The sequence below is a fragment of the Psammomys obesus genome, unplaced genomic scaffold, assembly GCF_907164565.1.
Source record: "Psammomys obesus unplaced genomic scaffold, mPsaObe1.curated_primary_1811, whole genome shotgun sequence".
Taxonomy (NCBI): domain Eukaryota; kingdom Metazoa; phylum Chordata; class Mammalia; order Rodentia; family Muridae; genus Psammomys; species Psammomys obesus.
The window spans coordinates 17216420-17242366 of record NW_026596095.1 but is presented as its reverse complement, the minus strand read 5'-3'; the positions used below and the strand labels follow the sequence as shown (position 1 = coordinate 17242366).

Below are 25947 nucleotides of genomic sequence, written 5' to 3'. Positions count from 1 at the left end.
ATTTTAAAATCGATTCCTTTCCTATCTAATGACCTGATGCCTTTTTTTTTTTTTCTTTTTCTTCCAAGATGCTCTATACAGACCAGCAAAACTGAGGATTTCCTTTGTTTTGTTTTTTGGTTATCTAACATGCTGTGCTGCATTTTCTCCTTGTGTGTTTCTTGGTGTACCCGCTCTTTACACCTTACCGTGGTTTCTATCGGTATCTCAGTGTTGAAAGAATACAAGAATTTTCTTCATGCAAATCTGACTTGTGAGTTTTCTCGATTGAAGGAGACTGTTCTGGACGGACACAGGGATGTATCCCCGGATTGAAAGCTCTTCCCTTCAAGGTTCTGGCCGGATGCTGGTAGCCAGCTCTAACCTACTGGAGCCCAGTGGAATCACGATTGACTACATAACAGATACTTTGTATTGGTGCGACACCCAGCAGTCTGTGATTGAGATGGCCAACCTGGACGGTTCCAATCGCCGAAGGCTTGCCCAGAACGATGTAGGTGAGACTTCGGGGTGGATGATTTTTTTTTTCATCTTTATTTTAGTCATGCTATTATTTTTTAAAATTATGTGCACATATGTACATGTTTGGAAATGTGTGCATATGCGTGCAGGTAACCACAGAAGCCAGAAGAGGGCATCAGGTCCCCCGGAGCTGGAGTTCCAGGTGACTGTGAGCCTGTGGATGTGGGTCCTGGAAACCAAACACAGATTTTCTGCAAGAGCAGTACTTGCCCCTGACAGCTGGGCCATCTCTCCAGCCTCCGACTTCTTCCTCTTGACTGAGTGCTGATGAGTGTTCAATCCCCAGTGTGCTCACGCATATACACTCATTTAACCACACTAGAGAGAGAGAGATCTCGCCAAGAATTATAAAGTAGAAAGATTGCCCAAGCAGTGAATATTGAGTTAAAAAGTAGTATTGTATAATCGCTTTCCCCCCAATATTTTCCCAATTGAAAGTGAAATTTTGAATTGTTTTCCAAACTTATTTAAGAATAAAAACTTTATTTCCTCTGCTTTTTTAATCTATCATTCCACATCAGTGATACCATCACTTTCAGGCATTAACAAATGTCTGTTAATAACACGGGCAAAGATAAATCAAGGAAGTTTTCTTTCCTATTGCATTTTCAGATTCTTCATGTGAGACTGTGCCTTTTCATAAATATCTTTAAAACCGCTGATCCAGAGGCTGGAGAGAAGGCTTAGTGGCCGAGAGCACTTGCTGTTCTTCCAGAGGACCTGAGTTTAGTTCCCAGCAGCCATCCTGAGCCGCTCACAGACATCTCTGACTTCAGCTCCAAGGGTTTTGACACCCTCCTCTGGCCTCTGCAGATACACACATGTATTCACACACAGATATGAGTAACACACACAGAGAAACACACATGTGTGCACACACCGTAGCCTATAAAAGAGAAGTGCAAACACACTGGGAAATTCCTTTGGAAACAGGGAGTCTACAAAGGGCCCTTTGGAATTTGGCCATGTGCTAAGCAGAACAGCTAGGATAAAGTGACTGAGCCTAATTTTGAATTTACTACGGAAACAGTTAATGTTCTTGAGCAAGAGATCTATATGACATGAGTGGCGTTTTGGCGTAACCACTTAGATCACGGTGCAGCAGTCAGATTGAAGTCTAGAGAGAAAGAAATTGACGAGCAAGCTACAGTGGTTGTCCAGAAGGCCTATGAAGGCCCAAACATTGTTATTAAAAAGCGAAATAGAAGATCAGGGTATTAAAACTTGTTATGAATGGAAAGTAGAAAGGATCTGATGACAGGATGGTGTAAAGAAAAATGAGCACCTGGAGTATTAGAGGTGTTTTAGGGATTTAGACACTGGGAAGATGAAAAATTAATCTCATTTAGGAGGGAACTAATAAAATAGTTACCTTGCCAAATCTCTTTAGAGACATAACTTTTTAGAAATATACTAGCAAGAAAAATACTCAAATTGTATATATTTCTAAGATTCTTTAAAAGAACTATATTCTTCTAAACAATGGTAAGCTTGCGTACATAGCTGGACCTTGTCTATCCATGCATTTGGCAGACATTCATTGATTTCTCTCGAGGACTGGAAATGTGATGGGGCTAAAATAAATGCACTTTCTGTAATGCATGGGGTCTGGTGGAGGAGTTATATTCTGTTTTGTACGGGCCACCCAAGTAAATAAAACTATACCTTCATTACAAGAAGTGGGTAGATATATATGAACATTCCTTTTTTTTTTTTTTCTTTGTATTAACATTCCTAACCAGAAGAAAACATCTCATTCTGGATCCAAAACACAGAGGATATAATATTTTATTTTATTTATTTTTGGGACAAGGTCTCATGTATCCCAGGCTGGACTTGAACTTTTCTTTGGGTTTGTTTGAGGTTTTGTTGTTATTGTTTTGTGAGTGAGTATGTGTGTGTGTGTGTGTGTGTGTGTGTGTGTGTGTCTTCTTGAAACAGTGTTTCAGGCTGTCCCAGTTTCTTTTTGTCAACCATGCTGGCCTCAAACTCACAGAGATCTGCCTGCCTCTGCCCCCCGAGTACTGAGATTAAAGGCACATGCCACCACTGCCTGTTGAACTTTAAGTATCATAGAGGATGACGGTGAACTTCTGGTTCTCCTGCCTTCACCTCCAGAGTGCTGAGATGAAAGGCCTATTCCCATATCCAAGTCATTCGGTACTGGAGATAAAATGGAGCTTTGTGTGCCATAAGCGAGCACTGTGGGTAGACCCGTAGCCCTTTTGCAATATGTATTATATATAAATTCCAAGTGCTACCACAATCAGAATGGCACAGCTTTTTCCTGAAGAGCAACGTTACATAATGTTAGGTTTAACTGTTTTGTCATTCCTCCTCTAGAGCGCCATCTACTGCAACACACGTGGTGTGTTCTCAACTGACAGTTCAGGGATTTCTTTCTTTTTTGTGTATGGCTGGTTTGCCTGCGTGTATGCCTGGTGCTATGGAGGGCCAGCAGAGGGCATTGTATCCCTTGGAACAAGAATGACAGTTGTGAGACACCATGCTGGTGTTGGGACTCTGATCTTGGTCCTCTGGAAGAGCAGTCTGTGCTCTTAAAGCACTGAGCCATCTTTCCAGTCCAACAGTTCAGGATTTTTAGTGAAAAGGTTGAATGAAATCATCTTTAATCACAGTACAATTAGTTATGGCTCTTTGCCTTAAGATAAAGAAAGATTGTGTCTAATGTTTTTAATGAAACAGCCTCATTAATTATTTCGTTTGGTTTTTTTTTTTGTTTTGTTTTTTGTTTTTTGTTTTCTAGACAGGATTTCTCTGTGTAGCCTTGGCTGTCCTGGACTTACTTTGCAGACCAGGCTGGCCTCGAACTCACAGAGATTTCCCTGCCCCTGGCTCCCTGAGTGCTGGGAATTAAAGGCCTGCACCACCAATGCCAGCTCGTCCTAGTTGATTCTAACACATGCTTCAAGTGAACAAACCTTGAGGGCATTATGCTAAGTAAATTAAGAAGACAAATGCTGGACACCTGGTAATCCAGAGCAGGCAGCCTCATGTAAACACAGGACGGAATAGTATTTCTCAGAGGGTAGGGGGAAGTTGGCATAGAGCTTCAGATTTTCAAAAGTGCAAAATTCTAGAGCAGTGTGTGCAGTATACTTAAAGCTGCTCAACTGTACAGGGAGACAAAGATAGTAAATTTTGTGGTATGTGCTTTCTAACCAGAATTTAAAAAAAACAACGGTCAGGTAAAAGGAATTTCCGGGATGCATTTATAGTTTTACTCTGGGACAGAGGACTAGAGACCGAGAGGAATGCAGAACATCCTCGCCGACAGTGGTGAGAAGACTCCCCTTGACCAGTGGCCATGACAACTCTTTTGAGCTTTCCACCACACGGGGGCGACATTCATTTCACGGCTCCAAACTCCTCCAACCTGGTGAAGAATGTGAGGGGGTCACGATGAACGCTTCCAAACGCAGCACCCGTCACGCTGGTGTCTAACTGCCTGAGACACTGTGTCACAGAGGTGGTTTTGGTTGAGGAGGGCTCAGAAGGCAGCCCACTGGATGGTCAGTCAACAGGAGCCGTGGAAACAGAGGCAGCAGATAATCCGTGTTCAGAAAACTCCCTTCTGCAGGGCAGGAAGGAATCAGGCTAAAAGGATAAGGGAAGGAGGATTGGTGAAGAAGGTGCTGCGCTAGTTGGCTGAGCTCGGTGAGGAGATGGGGTCATTCTTGGCAGCGTAGGCCTGGGAGAAGTAAGGAGGAATGACATCAGAAGCACGGTCCTGGACTAGAGGATGAGGAGAGGGAGCAGACAGGAAAGGCTAAGTTAGGAATACAGTGATAGAGATGGGGGGTCTCCAAAAACTCTTGTTTAGTCACCGAAATTAAGGGGGGAAACATCTTTGTAATTAATTACCCGTGACTTCATTCTGCTGCTTATGACAAAGAACCCAGAGCAAGGAGCAGCAGGAAACACGCTCAGGTCAGTCTGTGGCAGATGAGCACAGAACACCCCCCACCTTGGCATCCTTCTCGGTGCTCTCAAAACCGGCGTAGGTCAACAGCCACCCGTGGCCTAATGTTCTAAGGCTTGTCCTCTTATCAGTGCCCCCCTGGGAAGAGAACCTGTCTGTACTGAATGACCTTTCAATTGCTTCCAGGTCACCCATTTGCTGTGGCCGTGTTTGAGGATCACGTGTGGTTCTCGGATTGGGCTAGCCCATCGGTAATAAGGGTGAACAAGAGGACTGGCCAAAATAGGGTACGTCTCCGAGGCAGCATGCTGAAGCCCTCGTCACTGGTTGTGGTCCATCCATTGGCAAAACCAGGTACACTGGAGAAGTCCCGCACTGCCCTGGAGGCTGCGGCTGTGTTAACCAATGGTAGCAGCAGTGCGGGGTGGAGGGGACTTCCTGATTTTTTTTTTTCACCTGTCTGCATAAATGTTAAGATTTTTCCTAAGATCTGGATATTGTTTGGATCAAAACTCGAACAAGCTTGGCAGTTTGTTAATTTGTATTCTATCCCTAATAGGGTGGCTTTAATAATCTGGGCTTTATCTCACCCGCTACAGGCCTCCCTCTCTCTCCCTTTTACTTACTTGCTACCTTTCAAAGACTCTTGGGTTACGGAAAATAAGGATAAGCAATTTAGATGATTTTCATAGTGAATAGAGAGAGAAAGAGAGATAGAGGCAGAAGGGAGGGAGAGATTAGCACAAAGTGTAAAGAGCCCAATAGACAAAGTCCCATTTTGGAATTTTTTTTTAACTTTTATTAATTACACTTTATTCATTTTGTATCCCCCCATAAGCCCCTCCCTCTCCTCCCCTCCCAGTCCCACCTTCCCCCCCTTTCTGCATGCATGCCCCTCCCCAAGTCCACTGATAGGGGAGGTCCTCCTCTCCTTCTTTCTGATCTTAGTCTATCAATTCTCATCAGAAGTGGCTGCATTGTCAGGGTTCTAGGTAATAGTAAGAGCTGGAGAGGACAGGAACTCCACAAGGAGAGCAACAGAACAAGATAATTTGAACACAGGGAACTTCCCAGAGACTCATACTCCATTTTGGAATTCTTAGCACCGAATAGACTTATTTGATATGTCAACAGTTATTGATCCAGGCAACTTAGATTTTTTTCTTGCAGAGGAACTTGTACCTGCCCTTGGGCTCCCTTGGAGGCTCACTACCCCCAAAGCCTCGTAGTGCACAGCAGCCAGGAGCAAGCCAAGGAAGAGCCACTCAGCTCCCTCTGAGCAGATCTCTATGAGTCTGAGTAGAGTGAGGGTCAGGAGAGAGGAGTCTCGCAGACTAAGGAGTCTTGTAAACTGAACCACCGGCTGTGCTCAGCACACATACACACAAGATAACAACGTTCTGAGCTGTCTTACTATCATGGCCTCTTACTATCATGGCCTCCTGGTAGGAACAACCGAGAGAGAGTTCTAGACAGACATTCCATTTAGAGTGGCTGAGCTCTCACCCAAAGATGTCTTTGCTTTGCACCATTGGCATCCTGGGCATCTCCAGACCCACCTGTGCATTCTCTCTACCCTCTGCTAGGTGCAAACCCCTGCTTACACAGGAACGGAGGCTGTGAGCACATCTGCCGAGAGAGCTTCGGAACTGCTCAGTGTCTGTGTCATGAAGGTTTTGTGAAAGCCCAGAATGGGAAAACGTGTCGAAAGGCTCATCAGACACTGGCAGGTAATAGACCATACTGTGCTGCTGACTTATCTCACCCGAGCTCCGAGGAGCGGGGCATCCGTGCTTGGTGGGTGTGATGTTTTGTATTGTTAAGTGTTTCTATGTCTTCAGGAATGCTGCGTGTGTTTGGACTTCTACGCCCTTTCCCCAAGAGAGTTTTTCAGTCCCTTATTACAGGCTAAATTAAATTGACTTCTAATTGTAAAAGCTTTAAGCTTCATAGTCTCCCTGCCATTGAAGTGGGGTGTCCCAGGACTTAGAACTGAATGTCCACATTCACATGCATGACAATATGTAAAGACATTTTCTTTAGAAGTGTTCTGTTCTTAATTTTAGGGGTTGTGAAAGGCAATCTCCTTCCGACACTACAGGTCGTACATAATAGGAAAACTTGAGTTCTTTATAGAAATAATGTTACTGTCTCCAACAAGTGCAGGAAATGACACCAAGAAACTCATGACCCATTTCTTCACAAGCTATAGCTAAGAGAATGGGAGAGTAAGCCACGCATGATGGACGGCCTCTCTGCCTTCAGTACATGCCCAAACTAGGCAGACCTGGAGTCAACTTATGGTGTCTTCCTACCAAAAATATGCCAAAGATAATTTATATTTTAAGCCTTTTTTTTAAGTGCATAATTATTTAGGAGGCATGTTATAAATATAAGCAAAGTGACAGGTTGATAACAGTGAATGGGTTGCAGTATCCATGGAATGGAGTTGGATATTGAGTTTTCAGACATGTTTTTTTTTTTCTATTAATTTGTTGCCTTAGGATAATAGTTTCATACTTCTTAGACTCAGAACTTCTTTAGGCTCTTAAAAGACTCATTAAGATCCCCTAAGGGTTTTTATATCTATCAGTTCTTAGGATATTGAAATTTTTAAATCTTAATTCAAAATGACATTAATAACAAACCTAATATTAGCATAACACGTTTTATAATCACTAAATATATTTTTTCCAAAGCAAAAAATATATAGTAAGAGGAGAGACATTGCTTTACACTTCTGTCTTTAAGCCTAGCAAAACAGACAGCAGCTGAAGTATCACATCCACTTCTGTGCTGTGAAGATGCGGTCTTTCAGAGGCACAAAGTTGAGGGGGGAGGATGTCATTTAACAACCCACTGAAGCCTGTGCTGTTTAACCAGCCTTTGGGGGAATATTGTTCTTTGGCTACAGTCAGGACTGCGCAGGCCCTAGTTTCTTAGGGCTTACCTGCAATGAGGAGTCTGACATGGGAAACAGATGCTGCCAGCTGTTTCTCTTGGAAGTGGCAGGTTCACCCCATTCATTTCTGAGGAGAGCCTTGCCAGACACCCAGCTCTACAGCCAGCACAGTTTGCCTGTCCGTCATTCTTTCAGATCAATCACGCTGACCAGAGCAAGGGGGATTTCAGCCCACAGCTCAAACGTCACTTGCCTGCTTCTCTCCTAGGGAGCTATCATGACTTCAGTAGGAACCGGAAGCCTTTCATGCACGTTACTTGCTTTATTAGATAGAGTAGTAAAATTCCAGAGCCAATGGCCAAGAGATCTAAAAAGTAGCAATGCTTGCCGTATCATCATGGACTCCCTGTAATGTGTGTTTTAATTTACTGTGAGAGTGACCAGTGTGGGGGCTCAGGTCCCAGTGAACCTTGGCATCATTCCCTTTGCACCGCAATCTTCCCCGCCACTGCCTTGCTGTATCAATATGCGAACATGCTGGGAAGAGGCCAGCAGCAGCTTTCCACTGGGATGCAAGGTGCCTTGGGGCTGAAGGGTCTGTGCGGTGGGACCCAGGGGTCTGTGTAGCACAACTGAGCAGAGTGCTGCCTTTGGGAACCCACCTCCTGCCCAGGAGCAGTGAGCTGCATGTTACTATAGGCTTTTTAATTCATGTCAACTTTAAAGACACGGTTAAATTAGGCTATTGTAAATACGAAAGCAGAACGAAGGAAGGTGCTAGTGTAAAAGACAGGTTGGGGAGAGGGGGCCCCTAAAACATCTCGTTATTGTGGTCTGTGATTCTGAGCTGATTATATCCAGAGAGAATGTCGTTCTTTATCTAAAAGAACCCTATTTTCCTCCCCAGCTGGCTCCACCCAGCTCCGCCCATTTCCCTCAGTCTTCTTACTAACTTGAGTCTGAGTTCATATCCATCAGAAGAAAATGAAGTCAAGCATTCATTGAAATGGAAAGGGGTGGCTAATTGAGTCTTTTGTTCCACAGGTGACAACGCTGATCTAGGTAAAGAGGTCAACTTCACTAAGGAGGAAGTAACAGAACACAACAGCACAGAGCCCCAACACACGCTAGTGGCTGAAATCATGGTATCAGGTATGTAGTGTGAGTTCTGACAGCTTCCTATCCTCTCCCTGGCATAATACTGGCTAAGTGTACTGCAGCCCACACCTACTATGGTGGGTTCTTGCTCTGTCTAGCTGTTGTGAAAAGCTGATAGCAATGGATGAACGATATTAATTGGTTACTTTAGTTACTGCAGAAACTCCATAAACAGAAAATGTTAGAATTCTTTGTCTGTGTTGCACATTATCAGCAGAACGTCAAGTGATTTGTTTGATAAGTAACAACTTTAGGGAACCTTGAGTCTGTTATGTTCTGTGTTCACTCATAAGGCAGGGAGTTTTCAGATGAGCCCTAGAGCTGCTGCAAACCCACCCTGTTCCCTCAGCTCACTGCCCTTCACTCAGTGTCGCTCGCTTTGACTCTGAAACATTTAATTCATATACATATAACTTATATATCATATATTTTATATTTTATCCATATTATATATTTTATATATCCACTGTATGTATTAAGAAAAAGTCTCTCACTTGAGACCACAGCTTGCTTCAGGGAATCCCATCTCCATTTTCCAAGTACTTAAATTAAAGGTAGGCCCCCACATCCACCTGCCATTTACCTGAGTGCTGGGGGTCCTAACTCTATCCACTGAGCCATCTCCTCAGGCCCCAGAGTAACATTTTGTATTAACATAATGTCTGTGGCTTTGAAAATACTTGAAAACTCCATGAGAGGACAATTCTGGAAGTCTTTCTCTGGCTTCTGTAGTCTGAAGCCCAGACCTTCTACTGCGTATCTGTTGATTTCCATCGTGCAAAGCCGACTCAAGGTTTGCAAAAGTCCTGAGTCATATTCTAAGCAGGATAATTGTACAGTGGTTTCCAATGTTTACTGTAACTGGATACTGCTCACCCCTGCTCTCAGCAGCCTTATGATTTGGGAACTAAGTGTTTGAACGTACCCATCTTGAGTTTTGAGACAAAGGGGGTGACTAAGCAAGCATGAAAGGCATGTGTCCACCCAAGAGAAGTCTTGGTTGAGTAGCTAAGCATATGAAACACAAAACCACAATTACTTCAGGGCAGTGGTGATGCTCGCCTGTAATCCCAGCACTCATGGAGGCAGAGGCAGGTGGATCTCTGTGAGTTCGAGGCCAGCCTGGTCTACAGAGTGAGTTCTAGGACAGCCAAGGCTACACAGTAAAACCCTGTCTTGAAAAATCAACAAAGCAGAACAAGACAAAACGACCCCCAAACACAATGACCCCAGTGCTGCAGTCACATGGAACTCGAATCCAGCTTAGGAGGCGTAACCTTTGATTTACAGACAAGCTCAGAAGGCTTCTCTCATTTCTCCCGTGAACTAACGTATGTGCGAGCAGACAGATAATGATGCACTTAGACAGCATAGAGACCGCTGTGGTATGTCAGATATTCCAAGTCAGAAAAGAAGGCTGTGGGTGGCATTTGTGGAATGGTGATACGCTCACATAGTTAAAGCAGAAAAGCAAGCAAGAAAGAAAAACTTGTCTGTGGCTTGACATGCAGCTCTGTCCCCCGGGGCATTTGCATTTCAATGGAGTATGAAATGAAATGATCCCTTTACAGCGTCTGACTTGTATGGTTCGTGACTGTGCAGAAGTGCCAGGAGGCTTACAAGTCAGTGCATAAATCTTGATGATAAGCAGGCACTGTGACATATATCCTATTAGATATGAAACACGATATTAGTAAATTGATAATAAATCTCTGTGTGAGTCAGTCTCCTTGTCGTAAACAGAGATGCTTGCCACATACAAGTGTGTGTGTTTCCAGGACAAGAAGAGATGTGTGTCACAATGGTCGGGAATTTTTGAGTAAAATCCTTTTGAAATTGGAGTCTATTGGAAGCACTATCCGTAGTTCAAATGTATAGATGCTTGGAAATACCTAGAAACAAGCCCACACAGAGCTCTCCGGACACCAAAAGGTTCTTTAAGACTGAGGTTTACCTCAGGATGTGAGTGCCAGAGGCAGGAGGCTCTCATGTAAGGGTCAGCCTTGGCTACTTACTACCAAGTAAGTAGTCTTGTCAAAAAGCCAGAGCAGCAGCCAAACCTCAACCGACAAACCGAAGCAAAGCAAAACTAGCATACACACACACACACACACACACACACACACACACACACACCAAATGCAACTGAAGGTTGTGGGAGGCACACCGAGACAGCGAGTTGACTCTTCTAAGTCTAGTGAAACAAACACTGTGGACAGACCTAAGCAGTTCTTGCTGTGTGGGGGCTACCCCATACACAGCTTCAGGAAGGAGACACTGGGTATTCTCTCCAGCACATGGAGGGCCACTTTCTCCTCTGGAGGCTGGAAATAGTTGCACGCGGTTCTCACTGTTTGCAGATCAAGACGACTGCGACCCCGGGGGATGTGGCAGGCATGCTCGCTGTCTTTCCGAGGGGGAAGCCGCTGGGTGCCAGTGTCTGGAAGGATTTGCTGGGGATGGAAACCTGTGTTCTGGTAAGAGCAAAGGCCAAATGCACAAATTTGAAAAGTGGTGAACCAGAAGCATTCTTTTTACCTTTTGTAACCAAAAATCTCCACAAGGATTTTAGCAGTCAGTAGGTTTAAATAGACTATTTGATGTTAGGGGAAAAAAAGAATTGTAGGCACAGGGAACGAGACATAATAAGCATATTTACATATAGTATTACCTTGAATTATACAGACATTATTTGCATAATTAAAATTATGCAAAGAGTGAAGTTGACAGTAAGAGAGGCATGAATTTGAGCTCAAGTGAAACTTAACGAATTCCCAAAAATAGACATTTTTCTCCGAGAAACCTAGTATATATGTTTTAGTGAAACAAATAAATTATGATGGGTAGATTTCTATATTATATTGATAGCTTCGAGTTGTAAATTAATGATGCCTTGGAAAATGCCAGTCCTTGTCATCTGAAACCCTGGCAGAAAGCAATTTACTTACACGTACTTAGCTGTTTGGACAGGTGAGAACTTCATAAAAATTAATTGAGGAATGAACGTCAAACCCAAGATGAAGGCTTTGCATTTTATTTACTAACAGTACCTGTTAGCAGCCTAGTGACTGACCGAACAGAGGCTTGGTCTTTCTTACTATTCCTGTTATTTATTCTCAGCATTGCCTGAAACAGCGGGTCTCAACCTTTCTAACGTTATAGCCCGTTAATAAAGTTCCTCACGTGGTGGTGACCCCCCCAACTATAAAATTATTTGTTTGCTACTTCGTAGCTGTGATTTCGCTACTGTTATGAATCGTAATGTAAGTACCGGATACACAGGACATAGGACGGGAGCCCTGTGTGGGTCGAGACCCCCAGGTTGAGAAGCCTTCTTCACGCATCCATCCTTTCCACCACAGACATAGATGAATGTGAACTGGGTAGCTCCAGCTGTCCCCGCACCTCATCCGAGTGCATCAACACTGAAGGTGGCTACGTCTGCAGGTGCTCAGAAGGCTACGAAGGAGACGGGATCCACTGTCTTGGTGAGAGAGCCCAAGAGCCAAGGGACAGGGGAGAGGGAGGAGGCAAGCTAAAGAGAGTCATCTTCATCTTGGTTGCTGAGGGCCAAGAGAAGGCAGGGTACAATTGGAGTGAAACACATGTCAAGAATAAGAGATGTTGTGTGGCCAGTGCGGACGGAGGCAGTTTACGTCTTGGTAAACAATCTCTTGGCTATAACTGCACAAGCAAAGCACAAGCTAAGCTTCCCTGGGGCTTGGGGGGATGGAGGCTCGTCAGCGTTCGCTGTTGTAAGCCATCAGTGGGCCGCTGGTCAGCACATCCTTGTCACTGGCTTTAGCAAGTGGACTGCGGTGGACTGCGGAGCTGCCTCGGGCGGGTTTCGAGTCCCCGGGTGGCTCCGAGGCGGACGTAGGGTGTTTCTTGACAGTTGAGTGCATGAGAATTCCCAGCACTGCTGTTTCTCTGCGAGCACGGGATGATTGAAAGCCTTTTCATTACCACCCTCCCGTGCCAAGGGCTGGGTGGGGCTGTGGGCCGGGAGCTCACTCTGTGGATGTCTTCTGCCGCCCCAGGTATCAGACGCCCGGTCTCACCGCGCAAGCGGAGGCCTGCCCTAGGCCACCCTCGCTAGGCGCTTAGCTGCTTTCCCAGGGCTTCCCTGCTCCTCGCCTATGCTGTTCTTTTCCTTCTTCCGAAAATACAGTGAAGGGCAGATGCCCTGATAACCTCAAAGGACGGTGTTGTCTCTCCACACGTGAAGGTCATGACTGTCCATTTGTGGATCTGGTTGGTTTAAGCCAGACTTTATCAGATTAGGTCTGTGTCTTCCACAGACATCCGAACACACACCTTTAAGCACATATTTGGCAGTCAGTTAAGGAAATGTCACTGCAGTAATTAAGCAGACTCACAGATATTTTGGGCAAACAGACTTCATATTTCATTTCTTTTGAAGAGAAAAGAAGGTATGTTTTCTCAGAGACTTAAACTCTTTAGACCCTGGGTTACCACTCTCACTAAGCCGAAGAGTGTCATGGCCCTACCCTGCCTGCTATGAGGTCCCCATTACTGTAGAAGCCACGGGCCTGCTTGTGTTTCCCCCGTTATACCTGAGAATGTGTCTTTCTCTGACCCTGCACTGGGACGTGTGTGTGTGTGTGTGTGTGTGTGTGTGTGTGTGTGTGTAGTATGTGTATTTGAGGATATATGCTAAATTAGGGTTACAGTTGCTGTGATGAAACACTTTGACCACAGCAACTTGGAGAGCAAAGTGTCTATCTCAGTTGAAACTTCCAGGTAAGTTCATCACTGAGAAGAGTCAGTGCTGGAACTTAAACAGGGCAGAAACCTGGAGGCGGGAGCTGACGCAAAGGCCACGGAGGGGTGCTGCTTGTTGGCTTGCTTCCCATGGCTTGCTCATGCTCAGCCTGATTTCATATAGAACCCCAGGACTACCAGCCCAGGGGTGGCACCACCCACCTCGGGTTTGTCCCCGCCTCCATAAATAACTAATTAAGAAAATGCCCTCCAGGCTTTCCTACAGCCCAATCTTATGAAGGCATTTTCTCCCTTGTGGTTCTCCCCTCCCATCAGGTGACTCTAGCCTGTGTCAAGTTGACAGTAGGTGATTGGCTTCAAGCCATGCCTGACACATACATTCTAGAGAAAAGCATTCTGGGGCTGTCCTAGGGAGAAGGTGAGGCTCTGGTATTTGGGAGTGGCCTGGAAGAGATAAGAGCTGCGCTGTGCATTTATATAGTTCATGCTTATGTTTAGGAAAGGGTTGTATTTGATATGCTTCCTCCTCCTGTTCCTCCTGCTCTTCCTCCTCCTCCTCTTCTTTTGGGTTTTTCTCTGCAGAGCCTTGGTTGTCCTGGAACTCACTCTGTAGATGAGGCTGGCCTCTAACTCATAGAGATCTGCCTATCTCTGCTTCCCTAGTGCTGGGACTAAAGGCACGCACCACCATGTCCGGCTAGGTATACCATTTATGTCAGTGGGTAAACATCTAGTGGCAGAAGTGGAGTCTGAGTTTTAGGATATGAAATACTGTTTGCTAGAGGTGCTTTACTGATCTCTGGCCTAGAGAAGTCTTTCCTTCCAAGCGGAGAGAAATCCTGCCAGGAGCCTAGGCTGCCCGAATAGGTGTGCGGCCATGAACAAGGTGATCTTAATTTCTAGCATTCATGACAGGAACCCCCTAACATGCATGGGGCCCTGAACAGGAAGCCCCACACAGGTGAAGAAACCCCTTCTAGAAAGCTGGACTCCATAACCCTGTTCCCTTTTCTATGCTTTCTTGTCTCCTCTCACTTTCTACTGGGACAGATATTGATGAGTGCCAGCAGGGGGCGCACAGCTGCGGGGAGAATGCCAACTGCACCAACACGGAGGGCGGCTACAGCTGCACCTGCTTAGGCCTCCCGTCCGCCCCTGGACTGACTTGCCCTGGTAAGTAGATAGGTGGTCAAGGTCAGCCGGGAGGAACTTGGTTGAGGAAATCTTGTGCTCCATTTGTTTGCCTGGGGGAACTGTAGAAATCATTGTTTAATCAGGCTGAAGAGCTGGATTTCATCACTAATCTGGGCTGCAGAACTTGAGGCGATCCTGGCTTTGTTCATTTCACAGCATCTGTAATAAACCTATCATTGTCATCATCATCATTGTTACTCACAGTTCAGTACAGGTGTTTCTCCTTAACTGTAACTGCGTTCCCATCGGTTGGTTATTTTCAGGGACTGTGGGAAAACTTGGCCGGGCTCAGCAGGTAAAGACCGTATCTGGGCTTGTAATAGCATATTTCTTTTCTTTTGGTACACACAAATGTTAAAACTAGCTGGGCACGGTGGCACATGTCTGTAACCCCAGTGCTTGGCAGGCAGAGACAGGTGGATCCCTGAGTTTGAGATCAGCCCGGTCTTCAGAGTGAGTTCTAGAACAGCCAAGGCTACACAGAGAATCCCTGTCTCGAAAAAAACCAAAAACCAAAACAAAACTACAGCAAAAATAAATAAATGAAGAAAATATTAAGGTCTTCAGAGCTAATCAGTATAAAACTTTACATCTGCTTAAATTTTGATGGTGAATGTTAAAATCTGGTATGTATTTTATGACACAACACACCTCAGTATGGACTGCAGGCCATGCGCCATTAACGCCCAGCACAGGTAGGGGCAACAGGGAACCTCTCAGGAGTGTGGGGCAGTGATGGGAAAAGAGTCACTGTCAAGGATTTTTGGTTTTGTTGTTGATGATGATGATTCTTCAAAACAGGCTTTCTCTGTGTAGCCCTGGCAGTCCTGAAAATTGCTCTTAGACCAGGCTGGCCTTGAACTTAGAAATCTGCCAGCCTCTACCTCCTGAAAGCTGGGATTAATGGTGTGTGCCACCATGCCCGGATTACTTTTAAGGATTTTTAAATTACTTTTTCAAAGTTGGCATGTATTGATGTGAATTAGCAGCCCAGCCAGCTTTTTGTTTCTCTTAAAACAGCCACCAGTGCTGACTTTTGCTTTGTCAACCATACAGTCAGCACCCCACAAAAGGCCCTGGCAGCCAGAACAGGGGCCCTTGTCCTCTCAGCTCAGGGAAGTTCTCGTTTGCCTGGTCTCTGTGTTTTATAGTGAATTGTTTGTTTGTTTTCAGATAGTTTTCTGTGCTTAAAAATAGGTATGGTGGCTGGTGCCTGCAATCCCAGCAGTTGGGAGACTGAGGCAGGGGGATTGCCATGAGTTTGAAAAACTTCTCTTGGTCAGTTGCAAGCCCCCAATGCCTTCCTTTTTGAGGAACAGGAAACTATTCAAAACCAGGAGGCTTTGCACCTTGACTTTCCTCCATTGTTGTAAAATTTTCTTCCCATCAGCAGCTATGATCTTACGTCTGATGGAGTCCCCTAAAAGTTAAATCAGTTTTAGGAGAAAGCATTTTCTGGGAGAATGCTTGTGACTCTCTAGATTTGGGGGGAGGGGAGCAATGTGCTCTGTGTTGCTGGATGGGTTGTGAGCCATACAAAGACCCCAACTGTTCATTTCATATTTAGGATTGTCCATTCTTTCTTTGCATCCACTATGCTTTAGATCTGATAATCCAAGAGAAAGAAGGCTTTAGCTTTTGGTGGCTGACACAAGGCCCCATTAGGGAGGTGAAACTTAATAGTCCTAGTACTTCTCCTGTCGCCAAAAAGACCACATCACAAGTTGTTCATAGGAACTTATAGCAAAAGCAATGTCTTTGACTATTCCAGGCTCTTCCTTACCCTCCATCCTCGGGGAAGATGGCCGCCATTTGGACAGAAACAGTTACCCAGGATGCCCAGAGTCACATGATGGATACTGCCTCCATGGTGGTGTCTGCATGTATGTTGAAGCCCTGGACAGCTACGCATGCAAGTAAGTCAAGCGTCTTTCTCATGGCCCAAGATGACACTGTGGTCCATACCTTTCAGGAAGCTTGTATGACGCACGCAGAGGAGATTTTTCTATAGGAAATGCTAACTTTCTTTTTACTTACATAATTTGGTGAACATAGTCTGGAAATCCAGTTCTTCATTGAACTTGAAAAAGGTAGACTTGTGGGAAATTTGCTAAAACCAATTGATTTCAGCCAGATTCTAGATTTGTAAAAACATTGCACCTATATTCACACTGGGCTTGTTGCCTGTGATGTTTAAAGCTAGAGAGAGAGAAAAAAAAAAAACCTTAGTAGTCCATTTTTCACTGTTGTCTCAGCAACAGCATTGAGGAATGAAGTTGCCAGGGTTTTTTTGTTTTGTTTTGTTTTGCTTTTTTTTCTCTTCTAGCTCCCCTGAGCAACCGGGCAGGGCAAATTTTGACCAGAAAAAAATTCCGAAGACCTAGACCTCTATGATACTCCCATGGAGTTCACCCAGAAAACCTTTCCTGTGTACTGTAAACAGTGTGGCGGCTGGGAAAAGGGTGGGTCTGTAAGGTGTTTACAACAAAGGAAGGGAACCTGAGTTTGGAAACCTAGCTCCCACATAAAAAGCCAGGTGTGGCAATGAAGCCCCGGGCCTGGAGAGGTGGAGACCAGAGCATTCCTGGCTGGGCCAGTGAGCTCCAGGTTCAAGAGAGACTGTATCTCTAATTATAAAGTAGAAGGTCCGGCCACTAGGCTCCTTGGACAAATACTCTCCCCACCAAGCTCGGTCCCTGAGACCCACACGGTGGAAGCAGAGAACAGACTCACGCCTGCTGTCCTCTGACCTGCACACATGCTCTGTGGCATCCGAGCAGCCATGCACATATACACACAAGGAAATAAATATTTTTAAGAGGTGGAGAGCAGAGGAGGAAGACAACTTCTGGTCTCCACACGCACTTGTATGCACACCTACACACATGCACACACACTCACACACACACAAATAAGCAGTACTACATTCTACTTTTAATTAATTTCATGTGTTCAGAGCAATGTGAGGGGATGGGTAGATTTGTAAATATACATAGGCCTCCTATGGCTGGACCTGTAAATCTCCAGAGTATTCACTATGGGCTTACACAATTTTGTGATTTTTGTTAACAATAATGAAAAGAGTAAATTATTGGAGGAAGGAGAAGCTATATTTGACTAAGTATATGGTCTTACATTGAAAAATTTGCATGACAAAATTTGTGGAAATACTTGGAAATACTAGTAAAAAGGACTCAATTCTAGTAGACCTCTGCTTTCAAGTTCATATGTACACACTGTGATTTTCTAGTTCAAGATGCTTGTAAGTTTAACTTATAATAATTAACTTTAATAGTTAATTAATGTTAGCAATCAAATTGTTTTTGTATAAACATTTTATCCTGTTCTGCCAAATACAACATTACAAAACTAAATGTCTAGTTGATTGCTTATAGTTTATTTCCTTCAAGGTCACTAACTTTAGGGCCCCAGACCATAACTGCAATATGAAGGATACTAAAGTGCATTGTAAAAGCACAGTTTTCCTTTTAATCTGACTCTGCCAATCCACCAACACAGATTTTGTTTTAAATCATTGAGTCCCTATGAAAACATCATCTTTCTTTGGTTTTAAGCACAAGTTACTATAAAATGACGGTTAAGCTGGAGCTGGGCAGAGGCACAGGAGCACACCTATAATCCTAACACTTGGGAGATGGTAGTAGGAGAATCAGGATTCTAGATCATGCTTGGCTACATAGTTACTTCAAGGCCGGCCTGGACCACAGGAGACCTTGTCTTAACTTAACAATCCAAAGATGAAAATGTCACTCACATTTAAGGGCCTTTAACCAAAAGCGATGTTTAGAATCAATGGTGTCCGCAGTCATTGGGGCATAGTTTTATTTCGAGCTGATTTAATAAAAATGTGTTTTTAGCAGGTCTTCAGTGCCTCCCCCCGTTTGTCCTGTCAACCTCCCTTCCATCCTATTAACTCCCTGAGTTTCCAACCTCAGGGAGTGCCTGTCAGTTCGGCTTTGTCAGGAACATGCCACTGTCCTGCACAGAGCAGCTTGTAAAGGCTCTTCCTTCCTTGCTGTGAGAAAGATGCAGAGCCCAGGGACACGATGTAGGGGAGAGAGGCCTGAAGCTTCCACACTAGTTCCTATAACTTTGCTGGCCTGGATTCTTGGGACATTCCAACTGTTGAGCTCAGCGGAGGTCTTCGTTCTTTCTGGTTTGGCTTTGCCGAACCTCCTTCTGACACACCTTTTACAAAGCAGAACCCCCTACAGCAGGGCTGTGTGGTTTCTTGAGGACAGGTGAGGTTGGAAAATGCTTCAGACTCTGCCCTTCCTCATGGGTTCATGACCACAATTCATTTGAAAGGCTGTTTTGGTCTAGGATGACTTCATATTGTTTGGCCATGGAAACTCAAACATATTTGGCCTGGGAACCTTTTGTTTGGCTTAACTAAGCTAATAATTCAAATAATCCAAAAGACTCATGGCTGTGCCCCACCCTCTTGTAAATGGCTCACTGTGCTAGGTTTTGAGCATCTCTGCATCACGGCCTGTGTGGCTCTGTAGAACCACTGGTCATTTGACTGACGTGGTCCTCAAGACGCCAGATGGCTTTGATTTGCAAGGGATGTCCGTTAGCATCTAACACTAAAAAACAAAACAAAACCAAACCCACTTTTTAAAAACATTTTTTTTTTTTTTAGGGATTGTCAATAAACAGCTGTGACCAAAATTAGCTAGAATTAAAATAGACCCAGGGAGCCTGAGTAACTTTATGCCTCCACCTCAGCTCCTGCTATCTCTTACACGGTCTGTTCTGAAGATTCATCTTTCAGAGGCGAATAGGACAGAAAGCCTTTCGAAAGCAGCTTGGTGTGGTAGACAGCGTAGCTTTTGACATCTGAGAACCACATGAGTCAGACCTGCCAATCAGCAGCAGCATGACCTCATGGAAATGGAAATAACTTAATGCTGAGTCTCTTCCCTTACCTGTAAAATAGGGAACATCTATCTATCTATATATATAAGGAGTTAAAAAATGGCGAATAAAAACTGTGTAGTGTGGTGTCAGTCATAGGTGATTAATAATCATAGTTCCTTTTCTTCCCTGCTCAGAAGGTGAGTTTCCACTTTCTTACGATGGGCTAAAGGTAGAATTAGGAGAGAGACTCCTGCTCCTTTGGAACTTTCAACAGTGTTTTTCCATGCCGTGTCTTCCCACCAGAGCTGCATTTATGTGCATTCTTCCCTCCGGGGACGTGGATGGGTTGAAGCTAGATCGAGAACTAAGAAGGGAATTTTAATGGGATGGTTTTTTTTTTTAGTTAATTCTGGTGTGAAGAAAAGGCAGTTGTTTCTCTGAGCTCTGGTTTCTAGAAGCAACACTTCCAGTAGGTGGCAGCATTGCTTCGCTTACTTGAGCGCATTGCTAACAAATTGGTCTCTGATAATTAAAATAATTTCATTGGACAGTACGGAGTTTATAGGCAAATGATCCCTTTCCCTCAAAATAGCTACACAGCTCTTGTGCCTATATTTTTTTCTTCATATTTTCTCCTGGGCTAGTGGTGAGTTTTACAAAAAGCAAGCAGTTGCTCCACAACCTCTGCTCTACTTCCGTCTAGGGCCTGCCTGCATGCACTCATTATTACAGCCTAGTGTTCAGCTAGGGACTCTCTGCCTTCCAGTTCTTTCCTTTGACCTATGACCACTGGAGTCAGGCCAGACATTTGTTTCCAGGTCTCTCCTGGCCGTTGGGGCAGAAGGCTTTGTGTTGGTTTAGAAAGGGCATCTCCTTATGCCTTTAGCCTTCAGGTTTCTCTGTGGTCAGTGTTCTGTAAGGGCTTATAGAGGCAGTATGCAAATAACTCCCCATCATCCCGGCCAGCAGAGAACAGGGGAAGGCCTCTCAGTATTAATGTTGTGAGTGCTGATGAGTGGGTCACAGCGCTTGCAGCTAACGTCGCCGGGTCACAAAGCTGAATCTAGAAAGGAGAAGGGTTAGAGACAGTGCATACTGAATTTGTAAATCCAGGTGCTGGGGATCTCAGGCTGACCTCTGTTTGTGTGTCACCAACAGCTGCGTCGTTGGCTATGTCGGGGAGCGATGCCAGCACCGAGACTTGCGCTGGTGGGAGCTGCGTCATGCTGGCCACGGTCAGGGACACGACATCACCACTGTGGCTGTGTGTGCGGTTGCACTGGTCCTTCTGCTCCTCTTGGGGATCTGGGGCACTTACCACTACAGGTAATTTTTTTCCTTGTCCATGAGACTTGACACCCTTTTCCTAAGCCATCCACAGGGAATGCCTGCCTCCTTAGGGTGAATGGAAGCTAAATGATTACCGCATTTAAAAGGAAAAATAACCTTTTTTAAGAAGCCTGGACTTCCCCACCCTGATGCTCCTCCTTTTCCTTTCCAGTCATTGCACATGCACAGGATTTGTGATCCTTCACGTTGGTGATAGTGAGGACCGAGCCCAAGACCTTGCACATCAGCTACATCCTCATATCAGATGTCTCCCACAATGCCTCATTGCAGTCCAGTCTCTTAGCATCACATATCAGCCAGAATAACTACAAACTTTCGTGGCCGCCTGTTGATAATTACCCACAAAAACTGCTTTTTGTTAGAGAAAATCATTATCTTCCCTAACTTGGAAAGGAGTTCCGGCCATTGGGTTTTGTTTGCAGTAGCTTAAATTTAATAGTTTAAAACCGTAGCATGCGCTTCATTTAAAAGCACTACCTTGAGTCAGGGAGCAGGCATCTCACTGCTTCTGCTCATTTCCTTTAAAATGATATCATCACACCATCGTCAGCTGAAACAGCTTAGGAAGTATTATAATAGCTTGTGCTGTTGAAAAAAAAAATCAGTGGATCACAAGACTTGGGCTGAAGAAGCCTTATAAACTCATCCTGTGTGAGTGCCTCACCCTGTGGCTCTGGTCCACTTACCTGCCAGGTGTCAGCTTTCTGGTGATCTGTAGAATACGTGGTGCTACAGAACATAGATACTAGCCACATTTACCGAAGCCTGGCAAGCACTCAAGCGGCAACTATTTCAGATCCTGGAAAATTCAGCCTAACCATCCAGGGTGCTCTCCCCAAAGACCCTGCTATAACATACAGGAAATAGTGTGGGCTCTGGGATCACCTTCCACATTTCAGATCCAGGCTAGCGCCTCAACACCTGCAGACACTCCTCCTCATTAATTCGCCTGTGCATTAATTCTCTTTGCCAGAAGGTATGGGGGCATCATACTTCTTTCAAGAGTTAGTATGAGATTGAGTTAGTCTGAGTTAAGAGTGTACTGTAGGCCCGGTGTATTGGGTCTAATAAATACTACTGGAGTTATTATGGTTTTATATGAACAGCAATCTTCCCAATAAGAGGCATATACTTGAAAACTTTTTCTATCACCTCCTCACAGACAGGATTCCCAGAGAGAAACTTGAACTTTTAATTTGGTGGCCCATTAGTATAACTGCACTTTTTAGCCTATTATTTAGATTCTGTATATATGTTTTATATATATTCTGTATAATATGTGTGTGTGTGTGTGTGTGTGTGTATGTGTGTGTGTGTGTGTATATATATATATATATATGCATGTTTGTAGAAAGAATGTTGAGTCATCCATGGCTTATCCCTCTGGAAATAATGTCAAACAAAAGATAGGTGTTTAAAACAAAAACAAAAACAGGTATAATGGTGCACACCTTTGATCCCAGCACTTAGGAAGCAGAGACAGGTAGATCTTTATGAGTTCGAGGCCAGCCTAGTCTCCAGAGTAAGTTCCAGGATAGCTAGAGTTACATAGTGAGTCCCTGTCTGGAGAGAGAGAGAAAAAGAGAAAGAGAGAATTTAAAGTTAATGCATGATATAAGCATTTTTGTTTGTTTGATGTATTAACACATATGAATTAATATTATTCAGAAATCTGGATATTTTTTTTTTAAGACAAAGTCTTGCTATGTAGCCTGGGCTAGCCTCAAACTCATGCTTCTCTTGCCTCCCAAGTGCTGTGCTTTCACGTAGCCATCAGTAAGCATGCACAGGGGGCTTGGAAGCTTATGGCTAATTTATGGTGCTTTTCAGCTTCAGGCTGCCACACAACAGCAAAAATGACGAAGGTACTCAGTAAATGACTCAGCCAGTAAAGTGTGTGCCACACTAGCCTGAGGACACAGTATGTGTCTGTGTGCCTGTCACCACAGCACTGGGGAGATAGAAACAGGGGGGGTCGTGGGGCTCCATGACCAGCCTGTCCAGCTGAATTGGCAATCTTTGGGCTTACCAGAGACCCTGTTTCCAAAAAAAATGAGATGTACAGCAATTGAAAAAGATACACAAGGTCTGCTTCTAACCTCCGTTTGAGGGCACACTCCCATACAGAGGCACACACAGAAACCCCTGTATACACTCACAACCATGAGAACCATGTCTTGACAAAATTGCTTGTTAGAACTCTTTCTTGTGTTGGCAACGCATCCGGAGTTGTGTAAGTCCCTGTGAGGATCTCTATAGCTACTTGCTCAGCACTACCCCCCAGAGCTGCATACGGGTTTTTAGCTGCGTGCTTGACCACACGTGTTTGTAGATCGAAATTTGACAAACTAGTTGCTCTGGGCTATCACTGAGTGTTTTGTTTTCTATTCTGAGATCATCTCGGGTTTTTTGGCTTTATCTCAGGACTCGAAAGCAGCTATCGAAAAACCCGAAGAACCCTTATGAAGAGTCGAACAGAAATGGGACCAGTAATGGGCCTGAGAACAGCGGGGCTGGGATGTCTTCTTGTCCCCAACCTTGGGTAAAGTACAGGAAGCTAAGAGCTGGCTTGATAACTTTCCTCTTTCCTCATGATGTTCAGGGAAACTGAGGTCTGTCCCAGCGGCTGGCTGGTCTCAGAATGTCTTTTAGCCTTAGCACCCAGCTGATCTTCAACAAGTGTTTTGACCATTGGACCTCTGATCCTCTTCAGGATAACTGTTGTTCTTCAGTATGGCTCTCTGAAGAGGCTAAGGTCGTTCTTCATGAACACCACGTACTGTGATTTAGGACTCCACTGTGGGCAGTGCTCAGTTCCTTGAGGTCTCGTGACTTTGTGAACTGCTAGATTACCTGTATCACACTTGACAGGCTGTAATGATTTAGACTGCAAGTTTAATTAATCTCATTTAAATCATAGGAGAGGAGAAATGGTTTCTGCTTGTGTGTCTCTTTTAAAATTTAAATGTGTGTGTGTGTGTGTGTGTATATATGTAAAATAATATATATTATTATATATATTATTCACAATTCACTCTGTGGTGGCAAGCAGCTTTTTGGCTCTGAGCTGCATTCGGAAGCCGGAGCTACTGAGCTGTGTCCTCCCAGCTGTCATAACTGCCGTCCACACCAACTGCTGACGAACACGTCAGAGGGAGCTGGGGAGAGCTGAGTCCCCAAACTCAGAGGAGAAGCAGCAGAAACAAATCTGCTCCCGTCAGCTGCCTTGCATTGCAGCCAGGGTCCTGGAGCCTATGTGCTTCTGGCAGGGAGGCACATGGTTGGAAAATTTGCAGTGCACACATCTTGACTGGAGCCAGAAATAACGAGCCTATGCCCTTACACAGCAGGCCTTTGTATTGATTTTGCAATATGTCACTGCCAAGAGAACATTAATGAGGAGACTAAGGGTGACTAGTGCTGTGGGAAATAAAAAGACAGAGAGGAAGAAAAAAAAAAAACAGAGCTCTTAAGAGTCAGCCTTCATCACCAGTATTTCTGTCCCTATTACCTAATTGGTGCCATTCATTAAGCCTCCCTACACTTCTCTTGATGAGAAAGATAGGTACAGAGGTTTTGTTGTTTTGTTTTGTTTGTTTGTTTGTTTGTTTGTTTTTCACACTGTTTATTCTGGGTTCTAGGTCTTTCTTGTGGAGGGTTTCTTTCTGAACCACACAGTCAGTCCAAACCTTGGGGCAGTCCTTCACCTGGTTACTTACTGACAAGGAAGGACTTCAGCAGCCTGTGTTCTGTATCCTGGAGTGTGGCTTACTTCTCTTCTTCTGTTTGATTTCTTTTACTCTCTGACCTGCCTGGCCTGAATACGGCCAGGGCCAGTCAGCTCTGCTCAGCTGGCATTGCAAGTGTGCAGTCAGTTTGGACAATGCAAACAATGACAAAACTGATCGTTTGTTGAGTAAAGAGAAATGCTGTTGTGGTTATCTGGGCCTCCCTTTTAGCACTGTGGCTCCTAAGCTTCTCAGCCTTGAGCAAATATCTGATGGATCCCTACAAAATAGTAGTTATTGTAGTAGTTATTTGTATTTATTAGTGACCATACTTACTTGGGACTTGATAGCATGCTTTGATGAATTATATATAACTTTATACACATACAGTAGTAGCCCATACATACATACACATGGCATTATTTGGCCAATGGGCAGTACTTGCAATGTCTATGGATGCTAGTAGTATTTGCAGCAAAACAGTAGCCCCCAGATATCCAAGACTCTTAACCAAGATTCCAGAATCAGATCAGATTCTTTAGTAAAGATAGTTGTATGCCCTAGTAGAAATTCATTAGTAAGGTTTCCAGTTAAAACTGAAATCTCTTGGGCTGGAGAGATGGCTCAGCAGTAAAGGCCACTGACTATCCTTCCAGAGAGCTGGGGTTTGATTTCTAGCACTCCTTTGGTGGCTCATGTTTGCAACTCCAGTTCCAGGGGATCCAGTGCCCTCTTCTAGTCTCCATGGGCATCAGGCATGCACATAACTCACAAATATACGTGTAGTCAAAACACCTGCTCTCACAGTAAAATAATAAATAGAAAATTTTAAAGATGGAATCTCTCATTAACCAAATACAAGTTGACAAGGCCTTTCTTCCTACTTTCATCTTTCATTGGGCGCTACAGTTAAATGCTTATCCAGGTGGTTTGTGAATTACAGCAGGATCCCCTGAACCCTTTTCTTTTCTGCAGTTTGTGGTCCTAGAAGAACACCAAGACCCCAAGAATGAGAGTCTGCCTGGAGCTGGCATGAATGGCCCAGCAGTGGATGCTGGCCTGTCTTCCTCTCTGCAGCCTGGTGAGTTGTCATTTTACCTCCATCTCAGTGTTTTCCAGTGAGAAGTGCCATCTAGTCACAAAAGACCATCAGCCCCGTCTAAGCTGAGTGAGCACCGGGCAGCACTGGCATGCCATGGAGTTTAGAGAAAAACATTTGACTGCATTCCCTCTTCTATAAAGACATTGTCTACTCTGTCCCCAGGCACACTTCAGTCTCTTAGACCCCTCTGGGTAAGCCCCTAGGACTCAGACCCTTCTGGGAGCTGCATAGGACTGCAGGCCATTCCCAGAATTGGTTCTTACCAGTTGCTGGGAGTATAGCTCCCATCAAGGTGGAAATGATTCTCCCCAACCAGGTGTCATTGCTGGTGGTAGTTTTCTTATTGGTGTAAGTTGATCTGGGCATTGTCCTGGGGATTTCAGAGTATTCTGGTCCTATCAGGGGCTAACTCAGCCAG

General features: G+C 44.6%; 1 protein-coding gene across 1 annotated transcript in view; it reads left to right on the top strand.

Moving 5' to 3' along the window:
• The window catches only part of Egf (epidermal growth factor), a 72891-nt gene that overhangs the window by 44282 nt on the left and 2662 nt on the right, over positions 1–25947 (top strand). The window contains exons 13-23 of the mRNA XM_055628286.1: positions 274–497; positions 4652–4819; positions 6052–6195; positions 8412–8519; positions 10886–11002; positions 11888–12013; positions 14322–14444; positions 16237–16381; positions 20508–20675; positions 23124–23241; positions 25403–25508. Coding sequence (XP_055484261.1) covers positions 274–497; positions 4652–4819; positions 6052–6195; positions 8412–8519; positions 10886–11002; positions 11888–12013; positions 14322–14444; positions 16237–16381; positions 20508–20675; positions 23124–23241; positions 25403–25508 — 1547 coding nt within the window. The remainder of the gene's footprint in view (positions 1–273; positions 498–4651; positions 4820–6051; positions 6196–8411; positions 8520–10885; positions 11003–11887; positions 12014–14321; positions 14445–16236; positions 16382–20507; positions 20676–23123; positions 23242–25402; positions 25509–25947) is intronic.